This window comes from Lagopus muta, chromosome 1 (genome assembly GCF_023343835.1).
Source record: "Lagopus muta isolate bLagMut1 chromosome 1, bLagMut1 primary, whole genome shotgun sequence".
In the NCBI taxonomy this organism is placed as follows: domain Eukaryota; kingdom Metazoa; phylum Chordata; class Aves; order Galliformes; family Phasianidae; genus Lagopus; species Lagopus muta.
Window position 1 is genome coordinate 104,541,327 of NC_064433.1, and position 26,784 is coordinate 104,568,110.

General features: G+C 41.1%; 1 protein-coding gene across 2 annotated transcripts; it reads left to right on the forward strand.

The window, feature by feature from the left end:
- The first annotated feature begins 344 nt into the window (after positions 1-344).
- Positions 345-26,677, forward strand: LOC125697151 (trifunctional purine biosynthetic protein adenosine-3-like). Of its 2 annotated transcripts, none has more exons than XM_048953929.1 (21): positions 345-2,124; positions 2,905-3,000; positions 3,617-3,791; positions 5,456-5,567; positions 6,107-6,166; positions 6,999-7,124; positions 7,967-8,051; positions 9,451-9,536; positions 10,034-10,202; positions 12,032-12,263; positions 12,401-12,495; positions 13,146-13,255; positions 14,318-14,516; positions 15,059-15,310; positions 15,599-15,751; positions 16,206-16,412; positions 19,835-19,978; positions 20,304-20,434; positions 22,179-22,320; positions 22,865-22,980; positions 23,651-26,677. In XM_048953929.1, exons 1-21 carry the CDS (start codon positions 1,956-1,958, stop codon positions 23,921-23,923), a joined length of 3,132 nt encoding a protein of 1,043 aa, XP_048809886.1. In that variant the 5' UTR covers positions 345-1,955; the 3' UTR covers positions 23,924-26,677. The 2 variants fall into 2 exon arrangements, with proteins under 2 accessions (XP_048809886.1, XP_048809887.1); XM_048953930.1 differs by having other exon boundaries at positions 19,838-19,978.
- The last annotated feature ends 107 nt before the right edge of the window (positions 26,678-26,784 follow it).

Below are 26,784 nucleotides of genomic sequence, written 5' to 3' on the forward strand. Positions count from 1 at the left end.
CTCATCCTTATCTCTGGCTTTAGGGGATCAGAAGTCATTTGGATCTGAAGCAGGAGCAGAAGGAAAACTAGAATTCATCAGGAGGACTCCTCAGCCTTTTGTGTGAACAAGCTGCAGGGTCTGACGTGGTAAGAAAAGATGCTCCAAAAGAGATACCCCTCTGCAGAGCCCTTCCCCTAGGACTGGCTCTCTTACGGCTTTCTTTTCATCCAGTATGCATGCAAGTTGCTTTGCAAAAAAAAAAAAAAAAAAAAAGGTTTTTTTTTGTGTCCTCACTGTGATGTAAAATGGAAATGTTTTTTTTTTTCTTCTTCTTTTTTTCCCCACAGAATAGGAGGCATTGCTTGGTCTCACTCTGTTCCCAGTTAGCAATTTGAATTTATTCTGCCTTCTAAAACTTTGGTGAATTGTGAAATAATGATTAAGAGAAAAACTATTTGGCTTTTGAAGACACTTGGCTTTTTATTAATTACCACTGAAGCTTTGTAGAGTGCATCTTTGCTATGGATACAGCAGTTCTTACTCCTTACTTTTAAGCTTACAGCACCTTCCTTGTGATTACAGAAATATTTGTCAAGCAGTGAAAAAAGAAAAGACAAAGGCTGACATACTGGACACTTACACAGTATGAAGGAAAAGGAAAGAAAATTCTTTTGCCAGGAAATGGGTCTGGTGATTGATAGAGCATTAAGCACAGTCTCTCTGTTTATGTGCATGAAGTACAGTACTTAAAATTTAAGATCTCTCTTAGATAATTTACAGCAGGACAAGGCACCTGAAGTACTTATATTACACTTGGACAATTTAATAACTATGAAAATATATAGTTAAATTTTAGTTTGTTGATATTAGGTGAAGACATCTTAATGCTGTCTTGGGAATTAGGAACGTGATTATTGTTATATCACAATAATAACTCAGTGTCACATATTTAACTTTTCTTAATCTTTGGAAGCTGCGTAATGAACTCAGACCAACAGTCATGATTCCTTTTGAAAAGGCTGAGAACGTTGCCTACAAAGCAGTTGTTTTATGGTAACTTTAATTTATTATGTATTTCCTGGGTAAGGACTGCTTTATGCCAATAGCGTCTTCCTTAAAGGTCATGCTCTGAGATTATTTTTCTTTCTGACATTTGTCCACATCCAGCACATATGGAAAAATTAAATTTGCAGATGTTGGTATGATAATATTTCTGAAATAGATCAAAACTAATTTGCCTAGAAATATTATCGAGGAACTGATGTAAATGTCAGTCTGGTAGTGAAATTAACAGTTATTCTTTTATTGAGCATGCTATTCTGCTCAAGTTACCCTCCTAGCAGTTGTCGAAGTATTAAACCTGTCTGAAATCTGTCTTTGCTATTTATTATTGAAGGTGTTTACACTCACGGGAAGTTCCCAGGTTGACCACAGTGTTCAGTTTGAGATACCCGCTAAATTACCTGGAGCATTTGTACGAAGCTTCCTGTCCTGTCTTCTTCAATTGTGTGAAGGATTTGGTGAGACCTAGATGTTAGATTATTTCAGCCTGACTGCTCAAGAGAGGAAATATTGACAGTGCTGAAACAAGTGGAAGAATTCTCTGTGATTTCACTGTGTTTAAATCAGAGTGCGAATGATGCAACTATCCACTGTCACTACTGATGCAGTCCTGGGCTCTCTGTTCCAAGGCCAGGTTGGATAGGGCCCTGGACAGCCTGATCTAGTGCCTGAACTAATGGTTGGCAATCCTGCCCATGGCAAAGGTTTGGAACTAGATTATTTCTGAGGTCCCTTCCAAACAAAGCCATTCTGTGATTCCATGATTCAACGAGTCTATGATTCTATAATTGCAATGTCTTGTAGATATCTTTCTGATAAGAACTGGATTGGTGTTACTTAAGGGATGTAATGCAATTTTTTTTGCTTACTTTTACTTGAGTTTCTGGAATAAGTAGATAGTAATCAACATAATGACTCTGGGTTTGCACAGGCTAATGGCTGATCGAGTGCTTGTGATCGGCAGTGGAGGCAGAGAGCATGCATTGGCCTGGAAGCTGGCCCAGTCCCCACATGTAAAACAGGTGTTTGTTGCTCCTGGAAATGCAGGGACAGCCAACAGTGGAAAGATTTCAAATTCAGGTAAAAAGAGGGGAAAAAGTCAAATACTGTGGCAAGCAGTTGGCTGTATGGATGTGGGAATTGAAACGGAACTGACTACATTTGTATTCAGTTAGTAGAATACAACGGTTCTTTTCTGTTACCAGCACTACAAGTTATTTAAGTCATGCCTTTTTTCCGGTATGTTTTGTTTCTGTATATTAGAACTGCCTAATAAAACATCATATTGTATCTATTTTTATCCTAACTTCTTAAGATAGTGAGGATTATATGAGACTGTGTATTTCTATACCTCATCTCTTTCCTCCTATTGTTTGTTATGCTTGACAAATTTCATTCCAGCTTAACAGTGGAAGAGAAGGCTCAAAGATACTATCTTCTTGTTGGCAAATACTTTGGTGTCTGCCTAGGCTGCTCAGCTAAATGTAGTTAACTCATTCACTAACACTGATTAAATCTTAGCTCAGATCTTAAGCCTGAGTTTTCTTATGAACTTAAGGTTTCATTTTTAAAGTTTTTAATCTGCTATGATTAGTAACTTCAAAAAGTTTGTACTGATTATATATATGAAATGGAAGGCAGGTAATAAGATAGTAAATGTATAATAAAGAGAGCAAGGTAAACTGAAAGTGTTTTAATAACTCTGTTATTATTGTATTATGTTTCATTTTGCCCTTCATGGGCTGCTAACTCAGTTTTTTAATCATATTTTTAAGGGAGATTGAACACTGAATCTCCGATCTTCCCTTTCTTATTTAGGCTTTGTAGCAGTATTTTCTTATATATCCTTTTCCTTTTCAGCTGTTTTAGTGAGCAATCACACTATTGTTACCCAGTTCTGCAAAGATCATAACATTGGACTTGTAGTAGTTGGACAAGAAACTCTTTTGGCAGCTGGTAAGGCTGGAGTAAATTATCTTGACAGTAAAAATCAGCACCTTGAATCTTGCTTCAAAATGATGTCTTTGGGATTTGAAGGCACACACTGACTGGATTAAAATAAAGTGCAAGAAAATTTGGAGTATCTTGTAGATGCGAGTTGCAGCCACCTGAAATTTTTGGCTCAATAGCTGTATGCTGCTTTTTGTATGTTACAAATTGACTGGGGAAATCATGCAGGACTACAAGTCAGTGATGGTTACAGGTATTCTTGTGTCTTCTGCTGTGCTTTTTTGCTATAAAGATCTTCTTGCAATAGTCCCAACATTGCTGCTTTATGTAGCAGTACCAAAACCATTGCTGACATTTATTGTAATGTGATATTTAAGATCTCCGTGTCATAAACAGTGAGCAGAAGTATCCAACAGTCATATAGCCACGAGTTGGTAACTGTGACACTTCTTAGTAATAGGAAACAAAATTACTGGATATTCAGAACCTTGTTTTAAGGATGGATTAGTTGTTTGAAACAATGAGAAGTGTTAGCAGAATGCTGGAATGGCTACGTGGCTTTCATTTTGTCAGAATGTTTCTAGAGAGATGACTTGATTCTTTTGCTATTTTTGATAACTAGGTATTGTTGATGACTTACAAGCAGCTGGAGTAAGATGTTTTGGACCATCAGCAAAAGCAGCTCAGCTAGCATCCAACACCAGTTTTGCCAAAGCTTTTCTGGATCGACATGGGATCCCAACAGCAAGATGGAAAGCTTTTACCAATCCCCAGGAAGCCTGTAGGTTTATTATCAGGTAAATGCTTTGGTACAGGAAACACCTTCTTTGTTGGGTTATTTATGTGCTTGGCCTTTGCCCATAATAGTTACGTAGAACTAGTGAGTTAGTGTTTTGTTTTCAAATGTTCATCTTTTTAAGTGGTTACTGAATATTGTTGAACCAATTTTATAAACAGAGACAGATGGTGAAGGAGCAGGGCACTTGAACAGATTGATTTTTCTGTTTTTCTGTTGATTTTTCTGTTTTCTGGTCCTCTTCCCTTTAATCATCCTCATCAGGATGGTGCTAGTTAGCCATTTATAAGAAAAAATGTGGCAGAGAAAAAGGCTGCAGTAAATTTTTGTGTAAGGGTAAGAAGGGATAAAAGTCATTTCTACGCAGACAGATAACAGCAGCATCTCTATAGTGTGATTTGGGAGGAACTGGCTAAATACTGATAATTTAAAGAATCTTCATTTGTCAGCTGCACAGTATCTCTCTACATGTGAGAGAGAAGTGACTGCAGATCTCTGCAATTGCTTTGATCAGTAATACCTCAGAAGTCATGGGGGATCATATGGGAGAATAACTTTTTGCTGTGGCTATTTTGGTCGTGGGTCGCAGCAGTGGCTGTATTCAGCTACATTGGACTGTGCAGGTGTCACAGACTCCTTGTCATTGCTGTCACATAGTTCATGTGGTATATTCTGGCAGAACTTCCCCCTCCCCCCCCCCCCCAAAAAAAAACCCACAACCAACTACATTTTTATGGACTTTGTCCAGGCTTGTCCTGTGACAGCATTGTATGTATCATGGTCACCTAGAGAAACAAGGCAACTTCTATGTCTGTAACTGTGCCTAAGGCTTCAAAAGCAAAACAGTATCCCAGTTCTGCTTGTTAAGCTGCAGAGAAAAGGAGCTCTGTGTGAGCCTACTTTGGCTGCTTGTAAAAATCTGGAGTTGTGGTTTATCCTAGTGTAAATTATAACATGAAAAAGAGGAGTGAGGTGTTTCAGGAAGTATACTAGTGTGATGAATCAGCTCTTTCAAAGTTGCCATTCCGCTTGATCACAAACTGGAGAGAAGTGAATGGATAAAGCTGTAGTTAAAATAAGCTGCGCTGTCTTTTTGTTCTGTTTATTTTTTATTATTTTTTTCTCTTTCCAGATTTTGTTTGTGTTCAAAAGTAAGCAGAACAATTCTGGGGATACAGTGTTAATACCCTAGTTCTAGCATAGCCTTGATACGTAAGACGTAAGTCAACCTTAACCTTACAACCCTAGTCAGAATTTCCATGGTGGTTAATAGATTTCTGTAGTACATTCAAGTGTCATAAGCCTACAAATCACCAATGAATTCATCTTTACAACCCTGCGACACGAACAAAATAGTAACCCAAATCAGGGAAAAGAGGAAGACGCTGCAAACAGTATTAATTGACATGTCCAAGTGTATACAGTGAGGTGGTTTCAGAACCAATAACAGAATTCACGGGTTTCCAATTCACAGTCCTATATCAATGACTACAAAAGCCTGTTCACCTCCATTATAGGATAGACTGGCTACTGGAATGCATTTTTTTGATGTGTTATTCCTTAAGCATTTATAAAAAGGGAAGAACATGGGAAGCATTCATCTTAAAAATGTACCTTTCATGGGATGCAGTAGAGATGCCTGAATCTTTTGCTTTCCTTTTAAAGCACAGACTTTCCTGCTCGAGTGGTACGGGCAAGGGGCCCTGCAGCTAGAAAGGAAGTGACTATTGCAGCCAGCAAAGAGGAAGCCTGCAAAGCTGTCCAAGAGATTATGCAGGTGGTAAAGTCTTTAATTAAATAGTGGGAATGCAGTTCATGTCCTTGACTAAGAACAAGAGGAACCTCAAAATTGCATCTATCAGCTTGCACATTAAGGCTGGAGATTAGCACTGCTGCTACCTAGCTGCATGTATTCGTTAGGTTTGGTGCTTCAATCTGCATGTCTGATGTATTTGATCACTGTGGGACTTTCTCCTTATTCCTCATCCTTGTGGGTACTGGGGAATTTCTCTTAGGTTGGCTCACAGATGGTGGGCACTCAGCAGGGCTCTGTGCAGTTTGTGGCTGAACTCTCATTCCAGCACTAGGTCCCATGTTACCAAACCTCCAGCTTTTCCATTTCTCTTTTGCTCCTGGTGCCTGACAATGTCTCTTCCTTATCTCTGAATGAGATTCTAGAAGTTTTGCCCAGCATCCCAGGATTCAGACAAGCTGCAGCTTTCCATATCCATTGTCTTTTCCGATGAAAGAAAATAAATAGAGGAGTTAGTCATTAGGTGCTATGTTTATTGACTGATGACTTTTTTGTCTGTGCAGGACAGAATGTTTGGAGAGATCGTTGTCATTGAAGAACTTCTTCAAGGGGAAGAACTTTCTGTATGTGATCAATTTCATAGTTATGTGCTTTTATTCCTTGGCATTATTGCTATGTTTTGTGCATAACCACACACTTATTGTTTCAAATAGTTTTGTATGTTTCTTTTATTTGACAAATAAATAAATACGCAAGCTAAGCAATTTGATGTCATACTAACCAATTATGATGTCAGCAGAATTTTCCCTACATTATGGTGCAATTATGGTGATCTTTTTATGTGGAAATTTATCTTTTTTTTTCCCCTATGGTCACCTAAAACATTTTTATATAGACCTTATCTTGGTAATTCTTGTTACATCATTAATTTTGTGCTAACACTTAGTGCCCATGTTAGCACGTCTTCTACTGTGGGTTATTATTATTCAATGGCAAGATAAAACTTAATAATATACATGTTATCTGCTATGTGACAACTGAAAAAAAACTATTTGTGAAAAGTTTGTTTTGCATTGAGAATACCTCACACTCATTCAGGCCTTGGATTTGCAAGCAAAGATGTTAAACTTCGAACATACAAGTAATTCCATTAAGCCTTACAGTAAGCACATGTCCAGTTATTCATGGATAGTTCAAGATCTGGTTCATCAGAAAGTCATTCTCATGAGGGCCATCATTTATCTTCATCATTTAAAAATAAGAAAAAGAAAGTTCATTGGATTCTTCGTGTCATCAGCCTTGCAGCGCAATGAATGGATCCCATGACTTTTTAGCTTGGATTCCTGACTTTTCCTGACAGATTCCTAAATTAACTTCAGCCTGTGACCAGTAGTGTTAACTTCCCATGGCACAGGATGTTGTCACTGTTCCTGTGTCTTGTGCCTCTCTTAACAGTGCCTGTGTTTCACGGATGGTGTCACTGTTGCCTCAATGCCCCTAGCCCAGGCCCACAAACGGTTATTGGATGGTGACCAGGGTCCAAATACTGAAGGAATGGGAGCCTACTGCCCGGTTCCTCAGGTACAGCAGTCTTCCTTGGCCTGCAGTAAAGCTGATCACACCTCTGGTTAATGCATCTTTAAGGCTCAACCTTGTTGCTATCACATAGGCTGAATTTCTTGTGGAGTTGATTGATACCGTGCTTGTGTAAGAGCAACACAGGGCTGAAGCTTTATCAGTCCTTCGGTAGGATTTCTTTCGCCTGTGCTCTGAGGAATAGTCTCTTTTATCTTTCCCATTACTCCTAAACTCGGTGTTTCCCTTCACTATAAACTTGGGGTTTATCTTTTCCTTCTTTCCAAACTTGGTATTTACCTTTTACAGGTAGCACCTAGATGAGGAGCTACGAGATATGGTTTAGTTTGTGGTAGCAATGGTAATGAGATGATGGTTGGATTAGATGATCTTACAGGTCGTTTCCAACCTTGTGATTCTATGATTTTATGATTACTTCTAAGCTTTGTCTTGTTTTGCTCCTATTAACATCATTTGAAATGTTCCAGCAAAATTTCCACATGCCTGAAGTCTTTGTCTTGAACATAATCTTGCATTTATTGTTAATAGTATATGCTGCTCAAGTACATTATTGGTGTGTTTTTTACAAGTACAGAAACAATCTTACTGTGTATAGCCTAGGTTTTCAGTGTCTCAAACCTCCTTAAAGTTGGCCCTGTAAAGAAAGAAGGAAACAGAAAAAATTGTGAGAGATAGAGCATCAGTATATCTGACCTTCAGGGCAGTAACACCGTAATATGAGGAGCATACTGGGTGGGAGTGGCAGTTGAGGCATTCACTTACCCCAGTCCTTTCAGGACCAAGAGCTGGTTCAGCAAATGTCATTACTGTTTGATGTTGATCATCAGGTACCAGAAGTTCTAGAGAAAATCAATGATGCTATCCTTCAACATGTGATTGATAGTCTGAGACAAGAAGGAGCAGCATATGTAGGTAAGTATGCATTCAACTGAAAATGAAGGTAAAGTTCTATCAGGATTAATTTCGTTGTTTGGGATTGCCTTTGAATTCTAAATGATCTTTATCCAAAAAAAAAAAAAAAAAAAAGGTCCACTTTTCGTGGAGTATTAAGCCTTACTGATTTGGTTTATAGCTCTTCCTTTGGGGAGAACTTTCTTCTTCAGATGGCATTTCAGGAGATGTATTGTGCCTCATTTTTTTATTTTTTATTTATTGATTTATTTTGGGCAGTGCAGGCTAACAGATGCATTTCTTATTAGTTATAAAAAACAAAAACTTCAGCCAGAATGTGGGAAACTTCTGAACTATGTGGGCCGTTGCATCTGGTTTTTACAACTGTAACATTTCAACTTCACTAGCTTGAAAATACTCAATCTGAATAATGTTGGACTATAGAACATACCCTATTTTTATGAAATTAGAACATTTTGTAACAGCTGCAAGCAGATTCTTTGTAAATTGAGGTATAATCAGTCATACTGTTCACTTCTGTGTACAGCAATTTAAGTTTTCTTAAGATCTTTGTCTTGAGAACTTTTGGAAAAGGAAAGGGGATGCTCACTGCTGTCACTGTAGGCCAACAGCTGCTCTGGGTAACAACAGCCAAGATTACATACAAGAAAATAACTTTTTTCTACTCTTGAGGGATGCAATGTGTTCTCAGCTATTTAGTAACTTTTTTTATCATGCTCAGTAAGATTTTACAGTGCTGCAGTAAGAAATGAATGTGTGTTGAGCATTTTCAGGATGATGCTGGAGGACCTGATGCTTTGTGGGGATTAATATTTAACACTTGTTACTCTCTGGGCATGACACAATGAAAGGCCCACTCCAGATTGCTGTATGCACATGTGTGTAGCAGTAGAAATAACAGAATACCAACTTCAGAAAATGTTTGTTTCTGTCTATTAGTAATGGTCACAAGTTTTGGTTTGTTTATTTTGCCTGAAATGCAGAGTAACGTTTATATTTATGGATAACAGTACTACACTCAAGAAAATTGCAAGATCTGCATCACAATGTTTTATGGAAATTGTTTCATTGTGGAGTTTCTGTTGTTTTTTCCTTTTTCATCCTATCTATTCCATTGGATCTTTGGATACCTACAATTAGAGGGCTGTAGCAGAAGGTTGCTTTCCATTGTATTCAGTCTAAAATGAGATGCAATATTTGTCATGTTGCTGCAAGCCACTTCAGTGGTTACTGTAGAACTATTACAACTTGTGTACAACTGCTTGCTGAGTCCCCGCTTCTAATTTCTTACAGTTCACAGAAATGCTTCCCTCATTCCAAAGTTTCAGGTTGCATTTTAAAAAGTTGTTGAAAAATACACATTGAAATTCATTTGCCTGATTGTGTTCTTTCTTCTCAGGTGTGCTGCAGATGGGGTTAATGCTTACCAAAGATGGTGTGAAAATTTTAAACTTTAAATGTCAGTTTGGGGACCCCCAGTGCCAGGTGAGTGACAGACACTGAGAACTCACATGTGCTTCCTTCTTTAACTCGTGACTGTTACATCACACGCCTTGGGAAATTTGCACAGTATGTTTGGATTTCTGTCTTTCTTCCCCTCAATGTCCAGATCTGAATGAGAATGTCTCAGACAGTGCATGAAGTAACTTAAAATTTTAGCTGGTAAGCTTCTGTGAATTATTAGTTAAAGAATTTAAGTTAAAGAGCTACTCCTTCCATTTTATTCTTCTGGATATAAACATACTAGGAGGGGCATGAATTCATGTCTCTTCATAATCTCTTGTTATGAATTTCTGCTGTTGCAAAAAGCTGCTGCAAATTAGTGTTCATTACTGCTTTCCATTCTACAGATACAGGGAAATACAGTATTTTCAGTTTGGCAGGTACAGATTTTACTCTGTTACTTGAATTTTCCCTACATTCATTTTCAGTAAGTCAGCAAAAGAAGAATTAACTTCTATCACTATGAAAATTTTATGCAGGTAATTCTTCCACTGCTTAAAAATGATTTTTATGAAGTGATTCAAGCAGCAATTGATGGCAAACTCTGCAGCTTCATGCCAGCCTGGTCAGAGAACAGTACAGCTGTGTGTGTGGTCATGGCAAGTCTGGGATACCCAGGAGACTATGACAAAGGCATGGAAGTAACAGGTAACTTGAGCAGATTATTTACTATTTTCTCTAGCCCGGTACTTGGGAAGGCTTGCATTTACCTCTTCTTGCAGAATGTTGTCCTGCTTTCCTCCATCCCACTCCTCAGCTCTTCAGAATCTACCTTCATCTGTCACTGCTTGTCCATGTAGAAGAAATAACTGATCAGTAGGATTGTTTATCTGGAAAGCTTGCCTGTCCAAAGTGGCATAGGGCCTAAATGTTTAACAGTGTACCATTCTTTAAAGTCTGTAACTGGTTGAGATAAGGTGATAGAGTGCTATAACCTCCTGGAAAAACTCTGGTGCATCCACATGGAGTATTTCCACAAACTGCGTTGGAAATGGGGACCACAGCATTATCTGGTCATGACTGCTTTGTGCTAGCTTTTGCTTTTGCCAGAGTCACATTATGTTAGGTAAGTGTGGAGATCTGAGGACCTTTACAACAGGAGTGGTTAATTCCTCCACTGTTAATTTGTTTCCTTGCTTTGTGCCAGCCAGTCTGTGTAACACATAAAAGCCCCTCTTTTTCATAGAGGTTGTAGGGTTTTTGGAAAGGTGGGCATGTGGGCTTTTAGATCAGTACTCATTTTCTTTGTTAACTTTATCATGTTTCAATGTTGCCTTAAGATTATTTATTTATTTATTTTTAATGAAAAAAAAAAAAGAAAGAAAGAAAACAGAGGGAACTGTTGCAGAACTATTTCCTTCCCCCTTTGCTTCTACTTTGCCAGGCCAACACAGAGAGCTGATCTTGTATCAAGGACATTTCTTTTTCAGAACTCCTGTTATCCTACATCAGTCACAGAGGATGTTGTGTTATCTTGTTTTTTCTCTTTTCAAGATTTCTGCTGCCATGTTGTCATTGCTCACCTTTCCATTCCAGTTCAGCCATTACATTAACTTTGTTTTATGAGCAATGTTCTGGAAAACTCTGCATTTCTGTAAGTGTGAAAATGCAAACCATATAACTGAACAAATCCCCCTGCTAGGTGAGTTTTCTTTCAGTAGTCAGGCTCTGGAACTCACATTGAATCTTGCATTTTAATAGCTTAACAAACACTTTATTCCTTAGGACACAAGGACAGGGCACTGGGTTTCCATTGTGGCAAAGCCAGGCTGGGCTCAGCTTGCCCCACAGTGCTGTGGTGGTGCAACACAATTCCAGCAAGTTTAAAGGTTACTTTTACTCACTTGTAAAATCCCTCTAGGCAAAAGGAAAAGTATGTTTTGCTTTGCTTTCTCCAGGTGATGGCAGCAGTTCCTCCTCTTCCCTTATTCTCTCCTCAAAATACAATCTTCCAAAAAATCCTCTAGCAGGAAAATACACAGAAACAAAATAACAAAATGCAAACCTGCAGGTATTTATAAAGCATGGATTGCAAATGTGGCAGGGTATTGTGTGAAGTGGTCGTAACAGTGTGGATGGGGCAGTGCCATTAACATTAATAATTTAATATCAGGGGGAGTCCAAGTAATAAATTGCTATGAATTGTGGAATGGTTTCATCTGGAAAACCGTGCAGAAATTATTCCCAGTTACAGTACAGCTTTTCCCTGGCACAGCGTAGCTGTATGTCCTGCAGTGGTATCTAGATCCCCTTTTTTTGTTCCTGTGTGATCTGTGTCCTTACCAGCTCTCTGAAAAGGGAATCTTTGGGCCAATGGAGAGTGATGCCCATCACTGGTGATGCTGTTTCTCATAAGAAAGGTAAAGTGGGAAGCCTTGTTGTTCTTCTCCCTTGACTGAAGAAAGGACTTCAATCTTCACTGCTTTACCAACGTAGTATCTGATTTAAAATACTCAGTGTTCCTTTTGCTTTTGTAGGGCTGCTTCCAGCCAAAGAGTTAGGGCTGCAGGTGTTCCACGCTGGCACAACAGTGAAGGATGGCAGAGTGGTTACAAGTGGTGGCAGAGTCCTCTCCGTTACTGCTGTTAAGGAGGATCTGATGACTGCACTGGGAGAAGCCAACAGGGGAGTAGCAGCCATATGTTTCAAGGGTGCCACATACAGGAGGGACATTGGCCATCGGGGCATTCGACTTCTCAAACAGTCTCTGTATGTAAGCAAAGGCACTAGTAGAAGTTGATGCTAGCCCAAAGTTATATCTGTTGTTACCCTTTGTACGATGAATGATGATGATCTATGCAGAAAATATAGCTATTGCTGCTAGCATGTCCTTTTCTTCCCTGCAGGGGTTTGATATACAAAGAGAGATGTGTGGAAGCTGTAACCAGTGATGTTTTGTTTTACCAGCTGAAAAGATCAATTGTAAGTCGTACCAGATCAGGTAAGATTAGGAAAAAGAATATTTGAATTTCCTCAGTATAGCAAATGAGACCAGAACTTTTTTTTCCCCAAGAGTTGAGTAGACAGTCTCTTGGCACTGAAACTGAGTTTGAGATATTGGGCTGGTGTCACCATGAAAAATGAAAACTCATTTCTTTCTCATTCCTCCTTATATCTTACTTAAAAGATAGTTGGCTTATCATGAGAATGATTGCACTTCTTCAAGGGTAGCTTAGTGAGCAGAATAACTCTTGGATTCATTGAATGATTTTGGACAGAAGTCATCCTACCAGCTGTATGTATGAGCACAAAACCCAAACAATTTTTAGGATGTGGCAGACAGTTACTGAACTTGTTGTTTGCCCTTCAGAACTCTATTTGCCTCTTTACTCTCAGTAGTGATCTGTTGAGGAAAATTTCTTCTTTTTTTTTAGCCCTTAGAAAAAGAGAAGGAAAAAAAAGAAAAAGAGCTGATAAAATTAAACAGCACCATGAAATATATGACTTTAGGGTCCAAGCTTCATAAAGCTATCTATGATTTGTCTGTTTTGTCTTGTCCAAGAAATCATAATCTGCAATACTTGCTTGGTGCATGCTTTAGGTCTTTTTATTTCCCTTAAAAACAATCCTTTACATATTTGTATTTGGCAGGCAGTCATTCAGAAGTAAGAGGCTTTGCTGGTTTCTTTGATTTAAAAGCATCTGGTTATGATGATCCTATCCTGGTATCTCAAACTAAAGGCCTTGGACCTAAACTTCAGGTAATCTGCAACTTGACTGTAGCAAAACTCATGTTATCTCCCAAGACTGTTTTGAGTGCCACAGTCGGTTGCACCATCTGCACCCTTCTGAGCATTACAAATATATCCCAAATCCACTGCAGTAGTCAATTGAGCTTTATAGATGATCACTTGAGCAAAGTGTGCACATGTGCCATTGAGAATGTGGAGATTTGGGATATTTTGTGATGATAATAAAACGTTTAGTCATGCACTTGAGGAACTAAGAATTAGAATTTCTGCTGGGAAATCCACTGGCTTTGAGAAGGATCAGTTCAGAGAGAAACTGGTACAGAAAAGTGCTGAAATTATTACTGTCAGTCTGAGTTTAATAAATTATATGCAGAGGTAGCATGATTACTTCTGTCAGGCCACTGGGTGAAAAAAGGATTTCTATATTTTTTAAATTCAGTAGAAGCCTTCTTGAGGTTTGATAACATTTTACTCTATAGAAGAGCTGCTTATCAAGGAAGTTATAAACCAGGCCTGTGTTCTCCATGTAATGAGGTAGCTGGACCAAAAGACTCCTTGTGGATGGTGGGAGTGAAGAATCTCATTCCTTGTCAACTTGCAGATGAACAAAACACTGTTTAACGAAATTGCTTCCATTTTGCTGTGTAGCCCAGGGAAATCAGTGGGCATTGCAGAACAGACAGTAATGTTTAAGCAACCTAGTATTATTTATGGAAATTGCTAAGGTGTTCTGTAGGTTGGATGTCCCAAGAATTCGTAATTGACTTAAGGTACCTCTTATGCCCTATTTGACATAGTATTCCAAAATAAACAAACAAACAACCCCAAATAACAATTTATGAGTAGCAGTAGTTAGAATTTGAAGGAATGCTTTAAAAATATATATTTATTTTCTCTTGAAGAAAATTATCTGATTTCTCTTAATTTAAACTAGATTATCTACTAGATATCTTCCACCTGTATCTTCTGTTGTGATGTTTATCAAGGAAATGAAGATTTCTGCTTATTTGATTACCATTTGAGTTTTCTGTATCTCCCGTCAGCACTGCTGGTTCCTCCCATGTTTTGCAGATTGCACAAGCGTGTAAGAGACATGACACCATAGGACAGGACCTGGTTGCCTTGTGTGTTAATGACATCCTGGCTCAAGGGGCAGAGCCCCTCTTCTTTCTCACCTATTTTTCCTGTGGCAAACTTGATGTCAAAGTGACTGAAGCAATCAAAGAAGGAATAGCTGACACATGCAGAAATGCAGGATGTGCTTTCCTAGGTATGAACACACCTCTTCTTTGGTATTTGAAGACTCTGATATTAAAATGATGATTAGTGAATAGAGTTTATAGGCAGCTCTATTATATAGCATTAGAACATTTGGTTTCTTTTTCGGGGGGAAAAAAAGGGGCACAAAATCTTCTTGATTTATGAAACAAGTCAGCATGGAAGCATGATTTTTGCTTTTTGGATCCCGGATCTCATCTATTCTTGTACAAAGAAAAAAATTGCCCGTGCCTTACACTCTTGAGGTGCAAATGTTTTCATTCCCGCTCTGATGTTCCTCATAGCAGAGAAGTGTCAGGTAAGTAGTGCAAAATGCAAAAAACCACCTTTCTTCTTTCAATAACTTAATGAAGCTTTGTTTTGTTGAAGCTATGAGGTAAGAAACAATGAACTTTTAAAAAGTGTCTGAATATGCTGTTTAGGCTGTGTGTCTCTACAGCTGTCCTGGATACGTTACCTATTTTAAGAGATGCTATGGATTTAAAGTGAATAGTGCTGACTGCTCGTGCTGACTGCTTTTTATCCCCCATTTAGGCAGGGAGATTGCTGAGGTGACTAGCATGTATTCTTCTGGAGAGTATGACTTGGCTGGCTTTGTGGTTGGTGCAGTGGAGCGAGGACAGATGCTTTTGGGTCTGCAGAGAGCTGATGAGGAGGATGTGCTTATTGGACTGGCCTCTTCTGGGATTCACGGCCGAGCCTTTTCCATCATAAGGAAGATACTCTTAATGTCCTCCTTGCACTACTCCTCTCCAGCGCCTGGCAGTTGTGGTGACAAGACTCTAGGTAAAATATCTTCTTTCTCTGAAGCAAGCCTCCAAATGGATCGTGCATAGACATTTTTATAACTAGGTGCTGCCAAGGGTTGTTTATTAAAACATGTTTATTAGTGTTAGTCAGTCTTTGGAATAGGTAGGTCTTGCTTTGTTTTGGAGGAGTGGAGCAGCACTGTTTGCTACTTTACAAATCTGTCTGCCAGAAAGATCAAGGAGAACCCATTCAAAGAACCATTCCCATCAAAACACCTAATACATTTTTTTTAAAAACTCTCTGAATTGACACTTTTGTTTGCAGGAGATGTATTGCTGACTCCAGCAAAACTGTACAGTCCATCTTTGGTGCCTGTTCTTCGCTCAGGGCATGTGAAGTCTTTTGTCTTTATTGCTGAGGAAGGGTTGCTGGAAGGCATCTCTCGAATCCTGCCAGAACATGTCAGCGCTGTCCTGGGTAAATATCAAATATGGCTCTTTCTATTTGACAAAATTTATATTCCTACTCATTGTTTCTTTCAAAGAGAAGAAAGGAAGCTGCTCAAGTAATCCAAAAAAGTCAGAAGTTGTTTTGTTGTGTGGCTCCTTTATCTCTCATAGAAGAGGTGTAAGTCATCTGTAACTTTATCCTTATGGCTCATCGAGGATGAGCATGTTTCAATTTGCCATTTCCTATATGTTCTCAGAAAGCCTCAAAAGACCTTGTCTTGCACAAATTATATCTAGAAACATCTTACATAAGGAGCACCCATAAGTTGACTGGAAGTTGGATCAGTGTCCTCTTCAGGAAATATTTTTAAAATACCAAGAATTCACATGTATCAGCTCTTGTAATATACATTACTGTATATAATTGCAGGTGGGTAGTGCACATATGCTGATCAAGTATGTTTTTCCTATCTTTTCTTCAGATGCTCTTACCTGGAAGATGCCTGAGATCTTCTGCTGGCTCTATAAGGAAGGAAACCTCTCTGAGAAGGAGATGGCCCAGACATTTAATTGTGGGATTGGTGCAGTCTTGGTTGTGCAGAAGGAGTTGGCCCAGCATGTTCTCAGGGATGTACAGAGACATGAGGAAGCTTGGCTGATTGGAAAAGTTGTTGCCCCTTGTCACACAGGTAAGCAGATGTCCTAATGGGATACAAAGACACAAAAATCAAATGGTATGGTGGGACTGCATTCACCTCTCCTTCTTCAGAGGGGTTTCCATTTAAGTGCACACTATTTCCTTCTAACTTGATGCAGAATAAGTTGCTCTAGCGTGATTCTGTGAAGTGCTGAGCATCTCCTGGAAGGTACCCGTTGTCCTTAGTTCTGTAGGAACTGTTCTGTTGCAAATTGTCTGTAGTACACATTTTTCTCTTGTTATGTCACTAGGCTTAAGGCTACTTGATGCTTTCACATCTACATTTCATTATTAAATACCATGAGGAGGCTTGCTGAATGACAGTCGCCTGCCCTTGTCCTCATGGGGGACTTTAACTTCCCTGACGTATGCTGGGAGTACAGCACAGCACAGAGGAAGCAGTCTAGGAGGTTTCTGGAATGCGTAGAGGACAACTTCCTGATACAGCTGGTCGGGGAGCCCACGAGAGGAACTGCCCCACTAGACCTGCTGTTCACAAACAGGGAAGGTTTGGTGGGAGATGTGGAGGTTGGAGGCTGTCTTGGACAGAGTGATCATGAAATGATAGACTTCGTGATTCACGGTGGAGCCTGGAGGGGGAATAGTAATACTGCTACCTTGGACTTCAGGAGGGCGGACTTTGAATTGTTCAGGGGACTAATAGGGGGAGTCCCCTGGCATTCAGTCCTAGCGAGCAAAGGGGTCCAAGAGAGCTGGTTGCTCTTTAAAAAGGAAGTCTTAAGGGCGCAGGAGCAGGCAGTCCCCCTGAGCTGCAAAATGAGCCGGCGGGGAAGAAGACCGGCGTGGATGAATAGGGAGCTATTCCTGAGGCTCCGGGAGAAAAAGAGAATCTACCGCCTGTGGAAAGAGGGACAGGCCACTCAAAATGAATACAGGGAAGTTGTTAGGATGTGTAGAGGTGAAATCAGAAAGGCAAAAGCCCAGCTTGAATTTAACCTAGCTGCTGGTGTGAAAAGGAATAAGAAACTCTTTTATAAATACGTTAACAGTAAGAGGAGGACAAAGGAGAATATCCACTCTTTGCTGGATGAGGCTGGGAATGTGACCACTGAGGATAAGGAAAAGGCGGAGGTTCTGAATGCCTTCTTTACGTCTGTCTTTAAAAGTCAGACCAGTTATCCTCAGGATACCCCTCTCTCTGACCTGGTAATCTCGGCCGGGAAGCACACTAACCCCCCTGTGATTCTGAAAGAAACAGTCAGAGGCCTACTGCTCCAGCTGGACTGTCACAAGTCGATGGGGCCAGATGAGATCCACCCGAGAGTGCTGAGGGAACTGGCGGAGGTGATAGCCGAGCCGCTTTCCATCATCTATCAGCGCTCCTTGTTGACTGGTGAGGTCCCAGATGACTGGAGGCTTGCCAATGTGACTCCCATTTATAAGAAAGGTCGTAAGGAGGATCCGGGGAACTACAGGCCTGTCAGCCTGACCTCGGTGCCAGGGAAGGTTATGGAGCAGATTGTCTTGAGGGAGATCATGCGGCATGTGCAGGGTGACCGGGGGATCAGGCCTAGCCAGCATGGGTTTATGAAGGGCAGGTCCTGTTTGACCAACCTGATCTCCTTCTATGATCTAGTGACCCATCTGGTGGATGAAGGAAAGGCTGTTGATGTGGTCTACCTAGACTTCAGCAAAGCCTTTGACACTGTCTCCCACAGCATTCTCCTGCAGAAGCTGGCAGCCAGAGGCTTGGATGGGTACACTCTTGGCTGGGTAAGGAGCTGGCTGGAGGGCCGGGCACAGAGAGTGGTGGTGAATGGAGTCAAATCCAGCTGGCGACCAGTCGTGAGTGGTGTTCCGCAGGGGTCGGTGCTGGGGCCTGTCCTCTTCAATATCTTTATTGATGACCTCGATGAGGGCATCGAGTGCACCCTCAGTAAATTCGCAGATTACACTAAATTGGCTGGAAGTGTGGATCTGCCTGGGGGTAGCGAGGCCCTACAGAGGGATCTGGACAGGCTGGAGAGCTGGGCTGGAGCCAATGGAATGAGTTTCAACAAGGCCAAATGCCGGGTCCTGCACTTCGGCCACAACAACCCCAGGCGACGCTACAGGCTTGGGGCGGTGTGGCTGGAGGACTGCGTAGAGGAAATGGACCTGGGGGTATTGATTGATGCTCGGCTGAACATGAGCCGACAGTGTGCCCAGGTGGCCAAGAAGGCCAATGGCATCCTGGCTTGCATCAGAAACAGTGTTGCAAGCAGGAGCAGAGAGGTGATTGTTCCCCTATATTCAGCACTCGTCAGGCCGCACCTCGAGTACTGTGTCCAGTTTTGGGCCCCTCACTGCAAGAAAGATATTGAGGCCCTGGAACGTGTTCAAAGAAGGGCAACGAAGCTGGTGAGGGGTCTGGAACACAGGCCATATGAGGAGAGGCTGAAGGAGCTGGGAATGTTCAGCCTGGAGAAGAGGAGGCTCAGGGGAGACCTTATTGCTCTCTATAACTTCCTGAAGGGAGGTTGTAGTGAGCTGGGGGTCGGCCTCTTCTCTCGTGTCATTAGGGATAGGACCAGGGGGAATGGTTTCAAGCTACGCCAGGGGAAATTCAGGCTGGACATGAGGAAGTATTACTTTTCAGAAAGGGTGGTCAGGCACTGGAATGGACTGCCCAGGGAGGTGGTGGAATCACCGAGCCTGGGGGTGTTCAAGGAAAGACTGGATGTTGTGTTGAGGGACATGGTTTAGTAGGAGCTATTGGGAATAGGTGAACGGTTGGACTGGGTGATCTTTTAGGTCTTTTCCAACCTTAGTGATTCTATGATTCTATGATTCTATGACATTACTTGATCAGTTTCTTACCTGATGACTGTCTGTAAGGACTCTTAACATTATTTAGTCTGTTATATTCTAGAACAATTACAGTAATCAACATACTTCCTTTCCAACCCTTTTCCAACTCACATGGATCCCATGTAAAGACAGAGGATAGGTCACGTGTATACAGTCACAGGTGACAATAATAAGTCTTCATTCTGGTATATATCCAGTGGTTATGTACAGCAAGACACGAGCTGGAATTCTTCTGGTTTCTGAACAGTTTGGGGAGCAGTTTTGGCAGTCAAAATAAAGTGTCAGCACTGTCACCACCATTGTTAGTTTCATTTTGTAACATGAGAGAAAAGGAGAAGTGCAAAAGATGGGGATAATCCTTGAAAGTACTATGCCATATCTAGCCCTTTGCAGCCCAGTGGGTAGAATGAACGCACAACAGTGCGATTTGTTTATTTAATTAGTATCCATTTTTGTAGTTCAGTTGGTGCTAGCATAAATTTATTGCTGATAGGTTTTCTATTAACTGAAATTTATGATTAGTGAACTATGTGAAGTAATTTTAGAAGTAAGAAGAAAGATCAAAAATGTTTTCTTTTTAATGTTTTCCGCACATATTTGGAGGAGGTTCTCACATCAAAGTTGAGAATCTTCTTGAAGCTCTGCAGCTGAGCAGCCCCCAGCATCTGCTGAATAACACTGTTGTAGAGAGTCAACAACAACCCAGAAAGAACAAAGTTAAAGTAGCTGTTCTCGTCTCTGGAACAGGTGAGATTTTGTTTATCATCGCACAGTGAAATGTTTGTACAAAGGGAGGTGAATTTAACCCTGGTATAAATGCATCTACCTTGACTTTTTTTGGTAGTCTATGGAGTCTTCTGAAAACAGGCTATATTTTAACTGGCATTCAATAATGTGGTTTTTTTGTACTGCTTAACAAATGAGATTTATTAGTGCATAAATTGCTTTGTCCTCTTCCATTTGTGCATTTGTTGCAACTAGAATTTTTATTAGATAAACAAAACTGAGAGTCCCTTCTCAGTAACACAGATGCTCATCCGTTTCATGAATGTTTGCTCTCTTTCCACTTGAGGCACAAATCTTGCTGCTCTCATCAATTACGCAAAAGAACCAGGCAGCTGTGCTCAAGTTGTCCTTGTCATCTCCAGCAAGTCTGGTGTGGAAGAACTACGAAATGCAGCCCGTGCTGGAATTCCCACCAGGGTAAAGGCACCTATTTCCTTTCCTCTATACCACCACCTCACACCTATTGAATCTGTAGGCCTTTAATGTAAAGCTTGGTAAAAATTTGTGTTTCACATTAGTTTCAACCTTTTATGTAGGTAAGCGAGTGTAGCACAAATCTATTGAAAGCTGGAAGTTCTGTCGACCTTACACAGCACTCAGTGGAGGCTGTGAGCATGTTTCTTGTCTCTTCAGTGGGTACTTCAGTCCCGGTTATGAAGAGACTTAAAATAAACATGTGCCTGCACTTGAAGGTGTGCTTTAATCTCAGAGAAATTAGTGTGCTTACATTCTACTCTTGCAAGTGCTTTGATGATTTAGATCTAAAACTGTAGTCCAAGCAGCTTACAGCTGTAAGAGAATCAGCAAGACTTCAGGCTCTGTGAAAAATATAAGCATGTTGTCTCATTGGCTCATCCTTTCTTAGAAAGCCTCATGTGCACAGTCAGTTTCAGTGGCACTATCTAAGAATCTCCTGCTTTTGGTCAGTAAAGTAGTACTGTGTTGTGGCAATTTTCACTGGTTTGTTTCGTAAAACAAAGACACAGAAAGACAATAACATCATGTCATCATATTTTGTGGAGTTTCTTCTCCCAGGTGACAGTGAGAGGCTGAGAGGTAATGACCTCAAATTGTGCCAAGGGAGGTTCAGGTTGGATGTTAAGAACAATTTCTGTTCAGCACGAGCAGTGCTGCAGTGGCACAGGCTGCCCAGGGAGGTGGTGCAGTCACCGTCCCTGAGGTGTTCAGGAGCCGTGTGGATGTGGCACTGAGGGACGTGGGCAGTGGGCGTGGGGGGGGTGGGCTGGTGGTTGCACTGGGTCATCTCAGAGGTCTTTTCCAACCTTCATGACTCTATGATTCTATGATAGTGTAGAAAGTAGCTTTTGAAAACACTGAACAACTTGCGATTTCAAATGCAGCCCACCAGGAATTCTTCTGTCTAGTGTTTGATGATTTGGAGCAGTTATCATATTTGTACAGCTATGCACAGATGGCATTAAATGCTGTTAGAGGCTCTCCATCCATTCAAAAGTTTTCAACAACTTCCTCAGCAGCTGAATTGGATCCACATTACTTTTTTTTTTCTGGCAGTATAAAGACTCTGGCAAGACAAAGGAGAAAAAAATCTATATGGTGTCAAAAATCATTCACATTTTCCTAAGTAAGAGCATGACAGCTCTGTCAGGACCTTATTTGAATGTCTTTGTGAACAGTCAGGTATAGTCAGGAATCAACACGTATTTGGGGACTCGGAGATAAGTGGTTGAGTAGAATTAAAACTTCACTCCTCTTCTTACATGGAATTTCTGGTCAGCTTGTTGTCTTCTAGATGAATACATTTCCATATGCAGCTACAGACTGACTAATGGTGATGTTGATTTTACTTCAGTCTTTGGCCAGGCATTCTGGAGATGTCCTCCTTATTTTCGTCTTATCCATGTTGCTCTTTTCACTTGGCTTTTCTTAATGCAGATTTTATATGTATATTACAGCATGCTGTGAGAAGCAGCCTGTGTTAACTAGCAAGCGATTGGGATGTTTCCAGGAATGCTTGTATAAATCACAAGTATCCAGAATAATGTGCAAATTCATACCTCATTAAGTCTTCGAGTGACCTCAAATGAATGTGTTTTATTTTTTCTTTGTTGCTCAAGAAAATACTCTCATTCACATGAAGTTACTTCTTTGGTATGCTTGCTGATGTGTTTTAATGTTTTAGGTGATTGATCACAAGTTATATGGGAGTCGCTCTGAATTTGACAGCACAATTGACCGAGTTCTTGAAGAATTTGCTGTTGAACTGATATGTCTTTCAGGATTTATGAGAATATTGTCCAGTCCTTTTCTCAGGAAATGGAAAGGTAAGAAATTACAACTCTGTAAAAAAGAAATTAAAATGAGATGCTTGGGCTTACCAGAATTACACAGTCGCAGTTCTTCGTCTTTGGTTAAATCTCTCTCAGCCTTGATGACACTGAGGATTGGAATGTAAGTCAGTGGGGCTGCCACATGCTTCCTCCATTCATTCCAGCCATCAGCTCTGACTGTGCACTGGCAGTGAAGTGTCCTGTGCTGGCACAATTACTGACAGATGGACAAAAAGCAATGTCATGGAGTTTGTATATCTTCTTGCTGGGAAGAAGAAATGCCTGTGGAGCAAGCAGAAGTTTTGTTTTCTGTGCAGGTAGCGTAACCATCTTGTTTTCCCAGGAGCTGTGCTGGAGAACCTCTTTTTGCTTTTAAACGTGGAAATGTCCCACTATGTCCTGACTGCTCTGCTGTCTGCTCTTTGAGCTCCTGAGGTGCTGAATGCTGTTTTGAAGTGGTGGTCACGTCTCACTTTTATTTTCAAAGGAAATTCCATTCAGATTGATTTTTCTTTTCTCCTCTCACCCTGATCTCTAGGGAAAATTCTGAATGCTTCCCCATCGCTTTTCCCACCAGTCAAGGTTGGAAATGCGCATCAGCACTCCCTCCCAACTGGATTCAAAGTCACTGGCTGTGCTGTGCATTTTGTCCTGGTGAGTGTCCTCTTTTCTAACAGTGATGAAAAGGAATTCGGTTTTTTTTCCCCTCCCCTTTCTGAAGGCAGAAGAATGAAAAAGTGGTAAGAATGTATAGAGGTCTTAGGGTTGTTTCCAGTAAAACGCAAAGTTTGAAGGAATTACTTTGCACAGCTTTACTCTTTGTGGCCCTGCTCCTTCACCACATTTTGCTTCCCTTGTTTTTGTCTTTTCACTCACTTATTTATGGTTTCTCAAGGTCCTGCCTTTTTCTTTCATATCACGGACATTACTTTTTTCCAATTTCCCCTAACCACAGCAAGTTGCCCTCCAAGTCTTCTAGCCTATGTCTACCCCCACTCTACTCAGTACATGCGATGTATGCATTCCTAATGGAGGTAGCCCTCTTACGTACTTACAGCCTCTTGCACACAACTGCGGTTGTGCTTACTTAAGGTATCTCATGAGACTTTCTGTGTCCTGTCTTCATCATAGAATCACAGAAAGTTTTGGGTAGGAAGGGATCTTAAAGCCCACCCAGCCCCAACCTACTTCCGTGGGCAGGGCTGCCACCTACCATCTCAGGCTGCCTAGGCCCCCATCCAACCTGGCCTTGAACATCTTCTATAACCTCACTGACAACGCAAACCAGCCTTTTCTAAGACTTCTTCCAATATCTCTGTTGTAGGAGGAATCTTGTCCAAAAGCAGTAATCCACCAGGAGCCGGTATCTGTGAAGGCAGACGACACTGAGGAGATGCTGTCAGAAAGGGTTAAGGAAGCTGAGTGCCGGGCTTTTCCCATCGCACTGCATCTAGTGGCCAGTGGGGCAGTGCAACTAGGAGCTGATGGTAAAACCTGCTGGAAACAAGAGAGGCAAAGTCTGTGTCTTCAAGAAGAGAAAAATGACTTCACTTCCTCTCTGGTGATGCCAGAGCCACAAGAAAATGATGTGGTGTAGCCAGGTTTTCCTTTCCTCCTTCCTTCCCGCCATGTGCTTCTCTTTGCAGGTGTATTAATGTTTCTGGCTTTCATTCTGAGCTATGATCAGTTTTTCTGGGCTTGCACATTTAGTTACACTTAGTTTTCAACACTGGCTGTGGGAGCCAAACTCATTTCAGATCTTGAATGTCTTTGTTCTGCAGCCAGGGATGGGGCATCCACAACTTCTCTGGGCAACCTGTTCCAGCACCTCACCACCCTCTCAGTAAAAAATTTCCTCCTAACATCTAACCTAAATCTCCCCTCTTTTAATTTAGAATCATTCCCCCTTGTCCTATCACTATCACTGTGTAAAGTTGGTCTCCCTCCTGAATATAAGCTCCCTTCAAGTACTGGAAGGGCACAGCCAGGTCTCCCTGGGGCTTCCTCTAGGTTTATCATGCCCAGTTCTCTCAACCTTTCTTCATAGGAGAAGTGCTCCAGTCCTCTGATCATTTTCTGCTGGAAGAGGGTGTGTGATGGTGTTTCAAGCCACAGAGGAGTCAGTGAGGCCATATAGGAGAGAAGATGCCCTGCTGGTCCCATCCTGTAGGGGCAAGGCCATGCCCACAACTCTCAGACATCTGTGAAGCTGCTGAAGCCTTGTGCTCCCTGAAGCTGTGGCACCACCACCCACTACTGCCAGCTGGGTTTCTCCTGCAAACTCAGTGTGGCCAGCGGCAAGCACCTCCAGCTGCCACTGCAGATATGCCTTCACTCTGACCCTGGTGAGGATCGGAGGCAGCTAAGAGCCAAGAATAAAGCAGCAACACTGGACATCAGTCATATTTTCAGTGTTTGCATTGGGAATAATCTATATTCATATATTCATTCTGGATTACTGTCACCAGCAGGGCCTTTGTGGGAGGGTAATGCAGAGCACATAGCATTCAGTTATTCAGCCTTCAGCATGGTGAACTTTGTCCCTCATCAGGAGTTCAAAATTACTGCTGCAGTCCTTTTGATCTGGTGTTGTGCCTTTAAGTAGGCAAAAGCGAACATGGAAATTACTTTTGAAATGAAAATCTCTTTGTAGGCCCTTTTAACAAACAGATGTGTAGTGAGCTGCCAAACAGAAGAGCCGATGACCAGCAAGGCAGGAGCTCTTCAGAAGGCAAAACAAAGTGAAATAAGCCACCCTTCACGGATTTTATTGCAGTGTAATAGCACACAGCAAACATAAATCTTAACACTTTGCCCTATTCCTGGAAGGCACTGCACACAGATGTTCTCAGAACTTGGTGTTAAAACCTCTGTATCTGGTGGGGTGGAAAATAGATTAGAAACTGTTAGCAGATTTCAGGCATTTTTTCTTCAATCCATGAAATCAGCAGGACATCCCCAGCCCGACTTGCCATGTAGCCAGAGCTGACTTTCCTGGGGAGAGATCACTAACAGCCATTAGATGCAGTGAAAAAAATAAAAGTAGTTGTTCTGGAATTATGCATCCTGTACTAGTAAGGGACATGCTGTGTAACTGCTGCTGGCTGTGGTGGGCTGTTTGAGAGCATGAGCCAGCTCCATTCAGAAACTCCTATTTATTTATTCATTTATTTAATTAGTGTGTATTTCAGTGGTGTTTCAGTGGAGGAGGAGGGAGGAGAAAGGGGAATTCCATTTCTTGCTGCACGCTGTGCATTATGTAATCTGTATTTGTCTTTTGCACTTCAGCAGCAGGAGCAAGAAGCTCGATGTAGGAGAAATAGGAAGAACTGTAACGAGGAGAAATGAACAAATCTTTATAGTATATATAGTATATATATATATATATATATATAGTTAATATTTCTGATAAACATGTTGCTTATTTTGCTGTTGGCCTGTAGTTACTTCATGTTGTGTATTGTTTGGAATGCATAGTAAGCATGATGGATGATGTTTCAAACCAAAAAAATAAATGGTTATAAGATTATAGAATGCAAGGTATTGTGCTCTGTAGTTCTCCCTGCTATCACCATCGTATCAAACAGCTTTCTCCAGTGGAGTTCATGGCATCCCTCTGAGATTGGGAGCGGTTGGTAGTATTTTAATCTGGTAACTCAGGTCCACTTCACAACAGATTTTCATTTTATGGATTTGTAGAAATGCAGATAAGTGCTTAAATCCCATTTCTCATCAGTCTTAGACAGCAGAATACCTCAGTCTTGCTCAAGATGTCTCTGATGAATTGGGATTTTGAATTTGGGGTTGCTACACTGTCTGCTTTTGGCCTTCCTGGCACTGATCAAACTGCTTTTACCAATGTTACAACCGTTAACTGTGCAATTAGTGACAGTGATTTCACCCCTTGCAAAACAAGTAGCACCACCGAGAGTTAAAATTTAAGTACGATATCTTAAAAGTGGTGCTGTGTCATGGCTGATGCACTGAGTTTGTGCAGACTGGATCCCAACCAGAGCAGGATGCTCCCCGCACCTTTACCTTCTCTCTGCAACAGGCAGATTTCAATTTTTCAATCCCATTTGCCTGTGGGAATACCCTTCTGTGGAAAGGTACTCGTACAGATAAATGCCGTGCTGAAGCCTCAGCCTTTATTCTTTGTCTTCTGCGGCCAAATTAGATTTGACCATGTAATTTTCCTCTGTATTCACCTGAGTTTTATCTTCAGTGACAAATGATAACAGGAATATTTTGTCAGCAAGTTTCTTTATCACAGACCATCTGGCCATGGCAACAGTAAGGTCACCACACTCTGGAATTTCACCTCAATCCTTGCACGTCTGTAACCTCTGAAACTGATTTACAGTTGTGGCATGGCAGATGAAGACAGATTCTGCTTCATAAATCCCTTCTTCATTTGATACCCTTGGAAGAGAATTCCAAGGAAAAATACTGATACGT

Excerpts from the sequence above, each read along its gene's own strand:
- LOC125697151 (XM_048953929.1), top strand. The coding sequence starts at position 1,956 with ATGACTCTGGGTTTGCACAGGCTAATGGCTGATCGAGTGCTTGTGATC. Across the intron at positions 22,321-22,864 it reads TTTTCTCAGGAAATGGAAAG|GGAAAATTCTGAATGCTTCC; the intron begins GTAAGAAATTAC and ends CCTGATCTCTAG. Across the intron at positions 22,981-23,650 it reads GTGCTGTGCATTTTGTCCTG|GAGGAATCTTGTCCAAAAGC; the intron begins GTGAGTGTCCTC and ends TCTCTGTTGTAG.